Source organism: Panulirus ornatus, chromosome 42, assembly GCF_036320965.1.
Source record: "Panulirus ornatus isolate Po-2019 chromosome 42, ASM3632096v1, whole genome shotgun sequence".
NCBI classification, from domain to species: domain Eukaryota; kingdom Metazoa; phylum Arthropoda; class Malacostraca; order Decapoda; family Palinuridae; genus Panulirus; species Panulirus ornatus.
This window is the reverse complement of record NC_092265.1, coordinates 1,342,609-1,358,295: the sequence shown is the minus strand read 5'-3', so window position 1 is coordinate 1,358,295 and position 15,687 is coordinate 1,342,609. Positions and strand designations below refer to the sequence as shown.

The 15,687-nt window shown below is 42.6% G+C and overlaps 1 protein-coding gene across 4 annotated transcripts; it reads right to left on the bottom strand.

Annotated features, from left to right (window-relative positions):
* Positions 1–1,522: 1,522 nt before the first annotated feature.
* On the bottom strand, positions 1,523–14,420 carry LOC139761802 (uncharacterized). 4 transcript variants are annotated; one of them, XM_071686283.1, is made up of 4 exons: positions 14,333–14,420; positions 8,405–8,887; positions 6,173–6,766; positions 1,523–4,039 (listed from the first exon to the last, which is right to left on the bottom strand). In XM_071686283.1, the coding sequence occupies exons 2-4, from the start codon at positions 8,603–8,605 to the stop codon at positions 3,266–3,268; spliced, it is 1,569 nt and encodes a 522-aa protein (XP_071542384.1). In that variant the 5' UTR covers positions 8,606–8,887; positions 14,333–14,420; the 3' UTR covers positions 1,523–3,265. The 4 variants fall into 4 exon arrangements, with proteins under 4 accessions (XP_071542384.1, XP_071542383.1, XP_071542382.1 ...); XM_071686282.1 differs by lacking the exon at positions 14,333–14,420 and adding an exon at positions 13,871–13,941; XM_071686281.1 differs by lacking the exon at positions 14,333–14,420 and adding an exon at positions 13,641–13,798.
* Positions 14,421–15,687: the final 1,267 nt, after the last annotated feature.

The window sequence follows — 15,687 nt, the reverse complement described above, 5'->3', positions numbered from 1 at the left end:
GCACACACATAATGCCACTGTATAAAGAGAAGAGGAACAAGGGTGAGTGTCCAAATTACTGAGGCATAAGTTTGTCGAGTGTACTTTGTAGGTTGTATTGAAGAGTGCTGGTTGAGAGGACAATGGCATGCACAGAGCATCAATATGTGGAGGTTCATTGTAGTGTCAGGAGTGGTAAGAGGACTTGTGGATCAAGTGTCGGCTCTGAAGAAAGTGAAAAATACTTAAACAAAAGGATTTGTAATGTTATTCATAGAGCTAGGGACAGCATATAATAAGGGTGATAGACATGCTTTGCGGAAGGTGCTACGAATATAAGGGATTGCAGGAGAGATTTAGAATCAGAGAAGTTTTTATCAAGAGAGTAAGTCGTGTGTGCAAGTGGTTAATGAGGAAAATGGGTGGTTTCACGTGAACGTGGGTCTTCGGCAGGGGTGTATGTCACCATGGCTATTTAATGTTTATGGCTGGGGTGGTGAAGGAGGTGAATGCAAGGGTCCTGGAGAGAGGAGCAGCCATGCAGTCTGCTCGGGGTGAGTCGGTGGCAATTTCGAGAGGGAAACTGCGGAAGCTGGTGTCAAAGTTTGGGAGGGTGTTGTGGAGAAAGTTGACAGCAAATGTAAATCAAAGTTATTATGTTTCGTAGTGAAATGAGACAAGTTAGTTGGGATTATGTTTGAATGGAGAGAAGTTGGAGGAAGTACAGTGTTTTACATACCTGGGAGTGGATATGTCAGCGATTAGAACCATGGGAGCTGAGTTGAGCCACAAGGTGGGTAAGTGGGAAAAAGGTCTTTGGTGCATTGAGAAATGTATGAGAAAAAGACGTGTATATTTGAAGATATAGTAGTCTCGTCAGTGCTATATGGATGTGTGGAGGGGGCCTTAGACAAAATGTAAAGGACAGGGCGAATGTGTTGAAAATGAAATGTTTGAGGACAATATGTGATGTGAGGAAGGTTGATTGAATAAGAAATTATAGGGGAAGAAAGATGTGGCAGAAGAGTAGTTTGTACGAGAGTCCGGAAGTGCTGAAAAGGTTTGGACATATGAAAGGATGAGTGAAGATAGGATGACTACGAGGACACACACGTTAGAGTGAAGGGTACAAGGTAAAGAGGAAATCCAAGCTGGAGGTGGACTGTTATCGTGAAAGATGCTTTGAAAGGTCGGGGCCTAAAAATGCAGGAGGGTGCGATGAGTGCTAGGAATAGAGCAAAGTGGAGTGATGTGGCTTACAGGAGACGTAGCACTGTAAATGGACTGAACCAGCTATGTGAAGCGGTCGTGGGAAACCATGGGAAGGTCTGTGGGGCCTGATTGTGGAAGGAGGATCTGGTTTCTGTGCATTACACAGAAACGAGAGGCCATTTTTACGTCTATTAGTGACGCTACCTCACTGACACACACACACACACACACACATAAATATATATATATATATATATATATATATATATATATATATATATATATATATATATATATATAACTTGTTATGAAGGAAAATTAGGAACTCAGGTTGAAATATGGGGCAATAAATTACAATCCATTATACAGCTATTTTCACATTCAATAAACTCTACACGTCTTTTGTCTCACTAATAATATGTACAGTGGTATAACATGAAATCATAAATAATGCACTTTAAGTGACGAGTGAAGAGGGAAGGCCAGCAATCCTCAGTGGTCCCTGCCTCAGCCTATCTCTGCTGGTCACATGATGGCTGTTAACCAAATCTTTGAACATCTGTAGGCAAGTGCCTGATAAACAGCCTAAATTCAACAGATAACTTCTGACATTAAAGCTCACAAGTATCATTGCACAATTACACTTCAACATCAATAAAACAATATCAGACAAAAAAATCTAAGCCTCACTGCGAGAAATTATATACATTAAAAAAAAAAGACACTGAACATCACCTTCAAGCGTACTCTTGTTTACAATAATCAACCCAAATATGGATACTCAACTTAAGAAGAAGGGTGTAATATTATAAAAGTCTTAAGACAAAACCCTTTGCTTAGTTTACATGAATAAAGAAAAAAGAAAAAAAGTCGGAGTAAAAATTCCCAAGTAAATTAAAGTTTCATTCATAAATACAAAAGCTCTGGTGGATACTCATCTGGGAACAATGTTGGGCAATAAAGGCAAGTGATCGTCGCCACCATGACATGTTCCAGGCGACTGGTCCGACCGGAATAGCTGCTCGCATGTCCACTTATCATTTTCTCAGAGTTGTCCCTGGTCCTCCAGCCTGCCTGCGGCAACCACTTTTGTTCGTCAGTTCTACGTGTCATTTTAAGAAATACGTATTTTCGAATTTCTATTCGCTTTGCCACTTTGAGGTATTATAGCACGTAGGTATATAGCGACGAATATATATATATATATATATATATATATATATATATATATATATATATATATATATATATAAATATATATATACTGAAAAGGATCACAATTTTGCGCGTGATCAAGTATATTCCTATGAATCTACGGGGAAAATGAAACGTAAATTCCCAAGTGCACTTTCGTGTAATAATCACAACGGGTGATTGTCCAAAACAATCGCTTGTTTACCAAATGGCGTCCTAGCTTCGTCTCTTCGATGTATATCAACTGACTTAATTTCTCTCTTGTCTCCCCTGATGACGTGATTATTACACGAAAGTGCACTTGGGAACTTATCGTGTTTCATTTTCCCCGTGGACTCAGGAATATCTTGATCACGCGCAAAATTGTGATCCTTTCCAATATATATATATATATATATATATATATATATATATATATATATATATATATATATATATATATATATATATATATCCCAACTCCCAACCATGAAATTCTGCCCATATCACAATGGACACTGCACTAACAACTGACCCACTCATTTACGAAATTCTCTACAACGCCTACCCTAACTCTGAGCAGGTTAGGCCTGATACTACTTGACACAAATTTTCAAGAGGCCGTTAATTCTAGGCCAAATTATTAAGCCGAGACAGAGAAGTACGATATAATTTACTAAACCTTAATGTCACGCTAGCTTTAGATAAGTTACGTAATAAAAGCATTTGTTAGAATACAAAGACTAATGAAAGAGTGGCTACTAAGTCGGCGAGGCGGCCACTCAGTATGGGTACCGTTAAATTTTGCTTTAACATTAATTCAACTTACTCTACCGACTACTCCTGCACTGTCACAATGATCCCTACTATTTCATTACTATGTATAAGCAGCACAGCCTAATTATATTAACTTTCTTCTCAGAACAGAACTAGATATATTCGTGGTTTCACTTATGAGATCATGAAGAACTTGGGTGGATATAGCCTCTTTAATCTCCAACTCTTCCAGGATAAAATTCTGCCATTGTTTATCCTGTGTTCGTAACTCAGACGCCACAAGCTTGTCTATGAGTTTCTGTGTCATCAACTGATTTTGTTGCAACTCATTCTCTGACGCACTGAGGAGATTACTGTTTCTAAACACTTGCAGGCCACAAGGTATGGGTTGCATTTTGTCTTTATCTTCCTGCAAAACACTGAGAACTCTATTTTGTACTAAATGAACTGGATAATTCACACACATTGAGACAGAATGAGCATAACGTTCAGTACATTCGGACATTATCGATTTGACTAGATCAAATATTAGTAACTTATTAAAGCTTCTACCATCAAATTCTATACTATCATCACAGACAATATTAGCACTTGTGCCCTCAGCACAAGGGACAAGTACTGCATTAACATCATCCGCAAAAATACAGGTATGTATAAATTCCTTGAGTTGACCTTCAGTGACTGTGAGTTTTCTCTCAACACTTCTAACTTCTGATGAGTTTTCTTTGAGAGTTTCTTCCTTCGGCGATAGTGGCAATGGACTCTCACTTTCACTTGCTGGTCGAAAAACTTTGATTGTATTGTTGTTGTGGAAGGTTATAGGAAACACTTCTTCATACTTTTCTCCTTTAGTTTTGGGTGAATCTCCTTTAGTTTTGGGTGAAATTTTCTCGTTGATCTGAAAAGTAAGAAAAAATAACTGAAATATATACAACAATGAAAATACAAATCAATATTGTCCACTATAAGCACACACACACACACACACACATATATATATATATATATATATATATATATATATATATATATATATATATATATATATTTTTTTTTTTTCAAACTATTCGCCATTTCCCGCGTTAGCGAGGTAGCGTTAAGAACAGAGGACTGGGCCTTTTTTGGAATATCCTCACCTGGCCCCCTCTGTTCCTTCTTTTGGAAAATAAAAAAAAAAAAGAGAGGGGAGGATTTCCAGCCCCCCGCTCCCTCCCCTTTTAGTCGCCTTCTACGACACGCAGGGAATACTTGGGAAGTATTCTTAATCCCCTATCCCCAGGGATAATATATATATATATATATATATATATATATATATATATATATATATATATATATATATATATATCATTATAATACTTTGTCGCTGTCTCCCGCGTCAGCGAGGTAGCGCAAGGAAACACGAAAGAATGGACCAACCCACCCACATAGACATGTATATACCTATACGTCCACACACGCACATATACATACCTATACATTTCAACGTATACATATATATACATATATATATATATATATATATATATATATATATATATATATATATATATACATACAGACATATACATATATACACATGTACATAATTCATACTTGCTGCCTTTATTCATTCCGTCGCCACCCAGCTACACATGAAATGACAACCCCCGCATGCGCGCGAGGTAGCGCTAGGAATAGACAACAAAGTGTGAATGAATGTGGCCTCTTTTCTGTTTTCCTGACGCTACCTCGCTGAAGCGGGGGGCAGCGATGCTGTTTCCTGTGGGGCGGGAAAGCGCTAGGAATGGATGAAGGCAAGCATGAATATGTACGCGAATGTATGTATATGTCTGTGTATGTGTAGGCATATGTGTATCTGTTGATATGTATATGAAAGTGTGTGTGTGTGTGTGTGTGGGCCATTCTTCGTGTTTCCTGGCGCTATGTCGCTTACGCGAGAAACGGCGATCAAGTATAATACGACACATTTATATTTCAGCAGTACTTCGGGAAGTCTTGCCTTTTTCATGTGTTTGCTAGGAACAAAAAGGCTTCACTCTTTCGCATCCACTCTTGCTGTCATGAGTAAGGAACCGAAAAACAGCCCACTATGCACAACAAGGCTCCGGGAAAAATCAAGTGCTTCAGGTACCAGGAGTGGACTTGACAGTTGATGGTACCATGGGAGCAGTTGAGTAGCAGGTTGGAAGATATGGGGACCACTGACCTGGGTGGATTGAGCAGCGTGGGAAAAGTGGTGTGTGTGTTTGGACAAATATGGGTATAACTGAAGACAGTAATCTTAGTGAGAGTCTTAGGACTTGAGTGCAAAGTTATGGAAGAAGGGGGACACATGGGAAATGGAAAGCCTGAGAAAAAGTAATGTCTTGTAAAGAATGACGGTGAAACAGCTTAACTGAGGGAGTTGTCGACGGTGTATGGAAATGGTGTGGTCATATGGAGCAGATACGAGATGACACACTAACATTCACGATGGTGAGAGCCGTCCACGGGATAAAGTGAACCGGAGCTCTGTGGCATTATGGGGTCAAAACACTTTCAAATATGTTGAGGTATGACATGTGAGACATTCAGGGGAAGCATGATAAGGTCTGTGGGGCCTGAATAGGGATGGTGAGCTCTGACTTTAGTGCGTTACACTGTACATAAAACGTAGAGTGGATATGATCAAGTGAGGCCCTTGTTCTGGTCCAAGCTTTACCTCGCTAAGGTACTCATTAGGAACGGAGACGTCATTTACTATCAAAACCAGTAACTACGAAGTGCGACTTAAACAAGTTATGGTTAGGTTAGGTTGCATTAGCTGTCTTTGTTGGAGGGGGGAGGGGGGGAGGGGGCTTGATCAAGGTTACGTTAGCTTGCACCAGCTGGCACTGGGAAGACTTGAGCTAGATTAGCTTGCACCAGATGGCTCTGGGGAGACTTAAGCTATGTTACGTTTGAATTGGTAAGAATGAAACATTGAGGTCGTGACGTGAGTGCTGGTAGGGGGAGGGGTCAGGTAACAGTTGAGGATGGCTGTACTGACCGGCATGGTGGCGCCGTAGGAGTAGAAGGCGGCCATGTTGTAACACTCGAAAACATCTTCCAGTTCGGACGGCTTCCACACCTCGTTCTCCGGACGTCTCTCATCATCGAGGTTTTCATAATGGTATTTAGTGTCGGGGTTGGAATCCTCGAAGAAGTCTGCCTCACACTGACCCTCAGTATAGAAGTATTCAGAGACTGAAGCGGCGTCGTCCGCGACCCATCGCTCTTCTGGCGAACTGAGCACCTCGCCTTCTGCTCTCTGGCGGTCGCACTCGAGCTTCCTCAAGTCTGCCTCTAGCTTTGCGGCGAAGGACTCGAGAAAGAGGCTCCTCACCTGAGCATTCTTGTAAATGACGACGCCGTCCTTGTGGTCGCCGCTCCCGCTCACCACCGTCGTCACAGAGGTGTCGTGAGTGGAGGGGGGCCGGCGCGCGGGGGGTAGGCGGCCGGGATGCAACCCATTAACTTTGGTCGTTGGTCGTTCGAGGAGGGAGGGCTGGGGAAGAGTGGTGAGAGCTGCGTCAGGGGTGGTGAGGGTTCCATCTGACAGAGCCACAGGGTTAATGTAGCAGAATGGATGCTCCACTTGCAGCTGTAGGAGGAACTTAATATGAGGCACAGTCATCATGAAGGTAGCACATACTGGTCAAAACTGTTTATACACCTTTAAATATATCTATGTACATTTGCTGCTTGTGTGCCTTTTGCATTATATATATATATATATATATATATATATATATATATATATATATATATATATATATATATATATATATATATACGAATAAAGTGCATATGAACGCGCACTTTCATAGAACATACAAAGCTCCAACACTCAGGAGGAAAAGATCACAATTGAGCGCGTGATAAGTGAATTCCTTGTAATCCCAATTACACTTTCGTGTAATGATCACATCATCATGGGAGATACAAGAAAGAAATATCGACTGACATATTTCTTTCTTGTATCTCCTCTGATGATGTGATCATTACACGAAAGCGCACTTGGGAAATTATTGTTTCATTTCCTCGTGGATTGCAATATAAATTATATATATATATATATATATATATATATATATATATATATATATATATATATATATATATATATATATATATATATAAGACTGGTATACAAACAATTACATTATACTAAATATCTCGTTAAACTGTAGTTCAAGGAACTGACGTCAAAGGAGTGATCAGGTGCAGTTGCAGACGGCCTCACGTGGGATAGTAATGTGTCCACACTTTCTGCCGCATCTGATGGTGACAGTGGGCCTCCCGGCAACGGAACTTGCCATTCAACTCTGCTTACTAACTGGGGTTATCACTGGGAAGGTGAGCCATTCACTTTCTCTACATTCACATAACACACGCTCTGCCCACTGATGACCGGGATGACTGTCCACCCGAACATTATCATACATGTTCACCACTTCACATTGTCCCTCCTTCCATTACCATACATGTTCACCACTTCACATTGTCCCTCCTTCCATTACCATACATGTTCACCACTTCACATTGTCCCTCCTTCCATTACCATACATGTTCACCACGTCACATGTCCACATCATGTCACTACATATATCATAAATCATCTAAGAAATATCAACGGCTCTGTCAAGTAACCTGTTGAGTCAACATTTTCCTCCCTCCTTATCTCCTTACTCATCCCATCCTTCACCCTCCAGACTCTGGTGCTTCCTGTTCTTCAGCCATTCTGCACTCCAAACTTCTGACCCTGCCCATCCTTCACCCCAGCAGCTTCCCGGTCCTGGACAAAGGCTCGTCATCCCAGTCCTGGACAACAGCCTGTCACCCAAGTATCAAGGTGACCAGCATCGTTCTGGGCCTCCCCACACAACCATCACCATATTCAAACAATCGTTAACATCATTTACTCAATAATTATGTGGTTACTACTGTTCTTAGTGTGGCAGGAGAGAAAACAGCAATGGTTATTGACACTGACTGTCTTCCTCTGGAGATTCTCCTTAAACTTAAATATTAACTCGTCACTCTGGAAGCTGTATTACGTCTTTCCCCGTTACTCAAGATAGATGAATGGGGAAACAAGACGTTTCTTGATCAACAACCCTACAACCCATGGGCCTTACACCTGCAGAAAATTAAAGAGCGTATCATTAATTTTGTTTACAGTGGCAGAAGGTGGGTACTGGTGTGGAGAATTGTGTGACACTAACCAGAACCAACGAACCTTCTCACAGTCGAACCAGGCGCCATCCTGCTCCTCCTGGCGGTCCCAGCAGCCGGCCTTGAGGGACCCACACTGGAAGCAGCCAATCAAAAGTAGCCTGACCGATGACGTCACGTACTGGAGGGAGGCCACCACGGAGGAGGCCACCGCCCGCGGGGAGGACAGGGGCCGCCATGTTGACTCCGGGGTGGACGGTGCCATGGCGCGTCAATACTTGTCATGTTGTAATGTGGTGGAGGGGCGCCGCCCCCCGGCCCACCACACAAGCTTCCACCACCACACCTACACTGATGGTCATTTCTATTTAGTTTCCAAGTAGTATTACACTCTCACATACTGTAAGTTTCTAAGCAGTAATAATCTCACATACTGGACGGTCTTGAACACTTCAGGCTGAAGTTTTTGAGATAAAAAAAGAAAACTTTTATTTTTCTTTTCAGTGACGGTTTCAAAAACTATTTTCCTGTACAGTTTCCAAGACTTCTGTGGCGGGGAGAAAAGTTATATTGTATGATGATATTACTGAATGATGACAACATACTTATGATTACATTCTGTACACCTGGCCTGACCCAGCTACACCTGTGGGTCAGACTGTACACCTGGCCTGACCCAGCTACACCTGTGGGTCAGACTGTACACCTGGCCTGACCCAGCTACACCTTTGGGTCAGACGACACCTAGCTTGACACAGCAACACCTGTGGGTCAGACTGGACACCTGGCCTGACCCAGCTACACCTGTGGGTCAGACGACACCTAGCTTGACACAGCAACACCTGTGGGTCAGACTGGACACCTGGCCTGACCCAGCTACACCTGTGGGTCAGACTGGACACCTAACTTGACACAGCAACACCTGTAAGTCTCACGAGTGTAGGGGAGAAGGCAAGAGATGGGGAGGCTCGGGGTGTCAGGGCTTCATGGGGGAAGGAAGTGGGGAGACGAGGTTTAGGGGAGGAAATTTGTATGGATCAGTTGATTTGTTTGCATGTTGTCTTGTAGATATCTACTTTACGTTGTTTCGTTAGTCTGCTCATCTAAAACTGGGTATCTTCATTTTGTTTTCTTTGCAATAGAAACGGCTGTTTGTAGTGAATCGGATAATATCAAAATCGTTGTTTTCTAACTTTTTACCTACTTACAGATGCTAAATGTCTCTGCGAAATTAGGGGCTTTAAAGGTCCCAAGGAGCGGAAGGTGGAGGAGCTCTGGGTCCCTGGGCCCAGAAGAAGATGGAGAGGATTGTGTCCCCATCAGGTGCTCCTACAAAATGATGGTAAGCACGACCTTGCGGACCTTCAGTATCAGTGAGGCAAAACTAGGGAAGACGCTCAAGGTACTAATACTCTTATGAACAGTATAATGCCGTGTGTTAACATCATCTTTCAAAATGGGCGAAATTACAGGTTTAGAAAATGTGCAAAGACCTTTATCTGCCTATGTTTACGTTGTATGGTATTTCAAATACCGAGAAAGACTGAAACCATGGAGACTATACACTCTGAGGCGCAGATGGCACAGAATGTGTATGATGGAGTTTACACTTGGAAAATCCTGGAAGGGATGGTTCCAACCCTGCACTCAAGAGCAGTTCGCTCCTGGCATAAACAAGTATGCCAGACTATAATATCATCTCAAATTAAGAGCACGAAGCGCAGACAGAACCTTGAACCTTCATAGTTCAAGACTGCTCGATACCTTGGCCGCCCCTATCGGTCACACTAGGTGGCGTACACTGCAGAAATTTAAGAAGGCTTTGGATGAGCATTTGTAGCCTACCAAGCCAGCCAAGCCGCAGCGATTATGTGGGCCTGCGGGCTGCGGCGTCCAACAGCTAGGTTGACCAATGATCCAGCTCAATCTTGGATTGACCCTAGGCAAAGGGGGCAGAAGACCTTCATAGTAATGTCAAGGTACATGGCATCTAGTGGAATGAGGCTGCCATTTTATAACCTGGACACCGGCCACACTTCACAAAAGCGACTCCAGGGTAGAATTGGTCATCTCCAGGAGAGCAGTCCTACGGTAGAACAAGTCAGCCTCCAAGGAAAGCGACCCTAGGGTACTGCTCTCTCGGCCTAGCTACTGGCGTTACACCACAGGGTACTGATCTGGCCTGGGTCAGGTTTTCAGTATTCACCGTCAGGCTCGGGCCGGACTCCAGACATGCTAAGACTTGGAGTGACTTGTTGTGACTTCATGGGAAGCAGCATACCTCTACTCTGTTGTAACACATAAAGCTGACCCTCTGAATCTGTGGATTCTTCGCAAGACCTTTGAACTGTTATACATTTCGTCTGAAATTATATAAACATTGAATATATTTAGCATTCCAGGTGTGGACTGTAGTTAAGACAGATGATACACTACCATCAGCCATATAATTCACTTTCCGTGTGAACATTTATAAAGTTATAACATATAGGATATGATGCGTTAGTAGTAAAGGATAGTGTAGCGCCACTCTTATACTTCTTACACATATTGTAAATCAATGCCACCGACCAGACTCCGTGATAAAACCATATTTGAGCCAAACTCACACAGGGCCACGTGTGATTTCACTTTACCTAGCGTTTCCACTCAGGTACCCGGACCAAGTAGCAGTCTCGACATTAACTACAGGAGGATACAATTCTTCAGGGGTCCATCGTAATGTACTTGTGGGCCACATCCACTCAACTTGCCACCTGTGCCAGTCAAATCAGTTCACTGGTTCTAAGACACCAATACGCGCCCACAATCCAGAAACGTCTACTATGTGACTCTTGGATCATCACTACTGCAGAGTCTGTGACACCTACATCCCGAATAATCAAAACTGCCCACTTGGCAGGACTCATGTGGGAATCGCCGCTGCCTGCCTTGAGAAGCAGTCTTACGGTTACGTCTTCCCGCAGAACAAAGCACTAACTGCAACTTCTCACAAACTTAGGACTTCGTCAACACCACCTTCCTTCTGCAGAAGCTCTACGAGACTAAGTATCTAGCCAACTTTTCCACGGAAAGACTGCCTCCCCCTGCACTAATAACAGCACCTTGGCAATTCTGCCAACCTCATCTCACCTCACCTTACCATTATGCTGCACCACTTGCATCAGCTCCTCACCTCTGTGCTCACCCAATAACGCAATCTGTTGTTAAATATGTTTCCGTACCTCTCTCTAACTTCTCACCATCACATGAGAAGTTATACGTCTAACCGAACTCCACCGCAGTATATTTCTCACTTTATATTTGAAATTTGAAACTGAAAATGGACCTATCAATAACGGGTTGCTGTGGCTACTGTGGTGTAACTGTTACTTATCCTTGGACTGGAAGCTAGAGACAGCCAGTGATTCATCAGGTTACTGTCGTAGACAATCAATTTTTCCCTCAATGCAAACATTTACAGATTCTGGCCACAAAGGGATGTGTTCATAATTTGTTTTGAGATGTTTATTTCAAGTTCAAGTGGATATATATATATATATATATATATATATATATATATATATATATATATATATATATATATATATATATATATATATATGAACTCCCTCCAAAAGGGTTTACATTTCCCTGCCACTAAAAGTTGGGGAGCCTAGAGGTATGGGAGCCTTTACAAAGAGATCTGGGTAACACCAAGACTTTCTTAGAAATTAGTCCTGTGGTTAATTATAATTCATTAAACGTTTATATACGAATCATTATGATTCATATGTTTCACAAAAAATGAATGGAAAAAGAATATAGAGGAAAGATGACATCGTTAAAATAAAGTGGGAGGCACGATAATGTCGGGATTTGATGTAGGCCACAGGCCTAGCCTATCAGTATGTGCCACGCATGGCCTCTCCCTCACTTGCTTGGCTTCACCTGGCAATAAGGCGCTACATTTCTCTTCCTGCTCAGTATTTCCAAGGAATAAAAAGAAGCCGGTAAATTTCATATATAACGCACAAACTACTTTACATTCGGATATGAAAATATATTTGAAAATATGAATAAAGGCCTGAGGGTGCCAAAAATGTACTCATGAGGAGTCGGATCATTCATACCCTGTATCATGTGTAGGTGAGTATGTGTTGTTCACATCAGTATCACAGACACGATGACACCATATAGATAAAATAACAACACAGGCAATACTACACACACACAGAAAAAATAATAACATACAGGCAAGATACATCACCCACCATCACCACCACCCACAGACAAGATAACACCACACCCGCAAACAAAATTACACCACACAAAATAACACCATATCTACAGAGAAAACCACACACACGCACGTGTTACTTATAAACAAGCACATTGACAAATTAGTTCCACACACACACACACACAACACCACTCACAGACCTCCGGGGCCTGGGCCACAGCATTTACTTCACCCAGGTCACGCCTACCACCGTCTCCCACACGTTAACATCTGTTGTTAATCATTTGACAATCGTTTACACCAAGTATTCCTACAACAACATCAATGTCCCTATAACATCACCAGCGTCCTTGCAACACCATCGGTGTCCCTACACAACCACCAGTATCTACAACACCACCAGTTTTCCTACACAACACCAGTGTCTCTACACAACCATCAGTATCCTTAGACAACCATCGATATTCCAGAACCACCACCAGTGTCCCTAAATAACCACCAGTTTATACCTAGATACTGTTTCTGCTGCTCCTGATCAAAAGAGTGGGCTGAGGCAACCCACGCTCCTTAAGACTGGTGTATTACAAACCACCTGGCAGTGTGAACACCAGCAGTTAGCCAGTCGACGCTCATGGATCCCGGGAACATAAAAAGTTAACCCTACAACGTCTCCAATTGACCAGTCTCTCGTCGGTCTCATGGCTCATGAAAATAGTTTTAATTATATCACAACTTCCGCTTATAGCATTTCAAAACAGTTGAATAACTATTGACAGCAACTTGGAACAAGATTCTGCACGCAGGCAGCATTCTAATCACTGAAGTCGTATATCCAAGTTACTAACATTAATTGATTTCAAAGAAATATACACCAACAGTTCCACATAGAGTCGTACTTAACAATGACTCCGTCGTCTACCGTGTTGGTCACGACAACGATACTAGCAGAGTTATTCATGCATAATAATGTTCTTGTCAGGTAAGATTCATCATTTTACATGATGTGCGCCTTTGCTCTAACACAGTTCAGGAGTTCAGTGATCACTTGCACTCTATGGTATGCCCGCAAACTACTCACAGGAAAAGCTCCTTCGATTTAAATGGCCGAGACCACTAACACTGGGTTTAAAAATGGCGGACTGTGGTGGCAGCCACAGGTTGCGTCGACTGAATACCGTATGACGCCAGAGATTTTCTTTTTTCTTATAGTTTCGTCGTTTTCATCTCACTGTGTTCACCTGAAGAAAATTTGTAAGGTTTTGGGTTTCGTATCTTCAGATCAATTATAAATAATCAGATCGAACTCACTGAATCCTCGACGTCTGTCACCATACTATAACGCCGCAAGACACGATGTACGACAACTGAAAATGAAGTTACCATGACTGGAAGCGAGAGGAAGGGGAGGGGGGTAGCCAGGATCAGAGCGAAGAGGCCATAGGAAATAGCCAATCTGGTGGGGTTTGGGTCATTGTCAACTACTTCCTTAACTTGTCCCATTCATGGTGAGTGTCTTCCGTGAGGTGATTCCGTTAAATATAATAAGAAAGAATTAAATGGGTTGAAAAGATGAGTCTTGGTTGGCAACACGCCATATACGTCTGTGTCGTTGAAGACCTATGTATTCCATATATGCATACAACAAGTAAAGCAAAGAGAATTCTTTTTTCTTTTGATCCAGCACAACCATGGCTTCTCTTGGCGCACTACATGGTTTATATCACATATGTTGCCCTCCAATACTCAACTCTCACATGTAGATATACTCACATAATCCCCAGGATCTTTAAAGCTCAGTTGACACTGTAAATCGAGGTGAAATGAACCATATGGCGGGTGGGAGTCGGACACAGCCTTGACGCATCGCAGGTGAGTCATAGATGGAAAGGTGGCAACCACCAAACATTTATTGATTTATTTAGCTAATATTCCTACTTTATCTTTATAAGAAAACTATTTACACAATGTATGTTATCTTTTTTATAAAAGATATCTGTCGTAGACCAAAGCAAGTTTTGAAAGATTAGTAAAAAGAAAATTATTCGTGTTAAGATGTATGATGAAGGTGGCAACATTTGTGGGCTTACTTCCTCTGTGTGAGTCAGGCAACCTCCGGCCTGGCGATCCCCCCCCCCCCCCCCCAACGTCCCCCTTCGGCCTGTCCATAACCCTCCACCACCGGCTTGGCCATACTCTTACTCTAACGGCCTGGCCATTCTTCTTTTCCTCCAACCTGGCCATGACCCTCTCCATCCAGGAAGACCAGTCCTCAACCCTCCTGTCTGACTAACCTTAACCCCTCCGACCTGGCCATACTCTAACCCCTCCGGCCGGGCCAACTCTAACCCCTCCCACCTGGCCATACTTTAACCCTCCCCACCTGGCCATACCCCCTCTTTCGCATTTCTCTCATTGGCCTCCCCTCTCCCCGCCTTGCGTCACCCCCTCTCCCCTAACCTAGCCAGACCAACTCCTCCATAGGTTATGAGAAAGAAGTGGTTGGAGAGGTGTAGTTATAAAATGTAAAAGTTGAGCGTAGTAGGTGGGTGAGTGTATGTTGTGTGGAGTGTGTGGGATATTTGTATGGAAACGTGTTTATGATGCCGTGTCCACCTATATCTCCCCGTTGGACTAGAGTGCGTACGTAATAATTTTATTTCTTTCTAGTTAAGGACATAGAATAAAAGTTACTTAAGCTAAGATAGTTAAGGAAAAGGAAGTTCGTACGCTAAGATCGTAGTGGGAAGGGGAGAAAATTATCTAAGGTAGTTAAAGGCAGTGTGGAGAGTTACCTAAGCTGAGGTAATTAGGGGAAGTGTGGATAGTTACCTAAGGTAAGGTAATCATTGTCTGTTGTGTACATCAGCGGATGGTTGGAGGCTACCATAACAGTATGAGGCTCCGTGGGAACCAAGGATGTTCCATATTTGTACTGGTGTCCAGGTCTCTGGTAAGGTCTATAGTTTGTGTTATTATCTTGTAGCCTCTGCTGAACCTTCTCTGCTGCTTCACTTGAGTATATGCCAACTGGTTTAATTCCTTGTCGTCCAAGTTGTTCTTCAACGTAGGGGTGCCATTCGTGACGAATCATACAGCTATATTTTGTAACCTCTGTAGCCTCCGGA

What these genes read in the sequence shown, in the direction of transcription:
- LOC139761802 (XM_071686283.1), bottom strand. Translation starts at nt 8,605, where the DNA reads ATGGCACCGTCCACCCCGGAGTCAACATGGCGGCCCCTGTCCTCCCCG. An exon ending in CCTGGTTCGACTGTGAGAAG is followed by an intron (nt 6,767 to 8,404) that starts GTTCGTTGGTTC and finishes TTCCTCCTACAG; the next exon opens with CTGCAAGTGGAGCATCCATT. An exon ending in CCTACGGCGCCACCATGCCG is followed by an intron (nt 4,040 to 6,172) that starts GTCAGTACAGCC and finishes CTTACTTTTCAG; the next exon opens with ATCAACGAGAAAATTTCACC.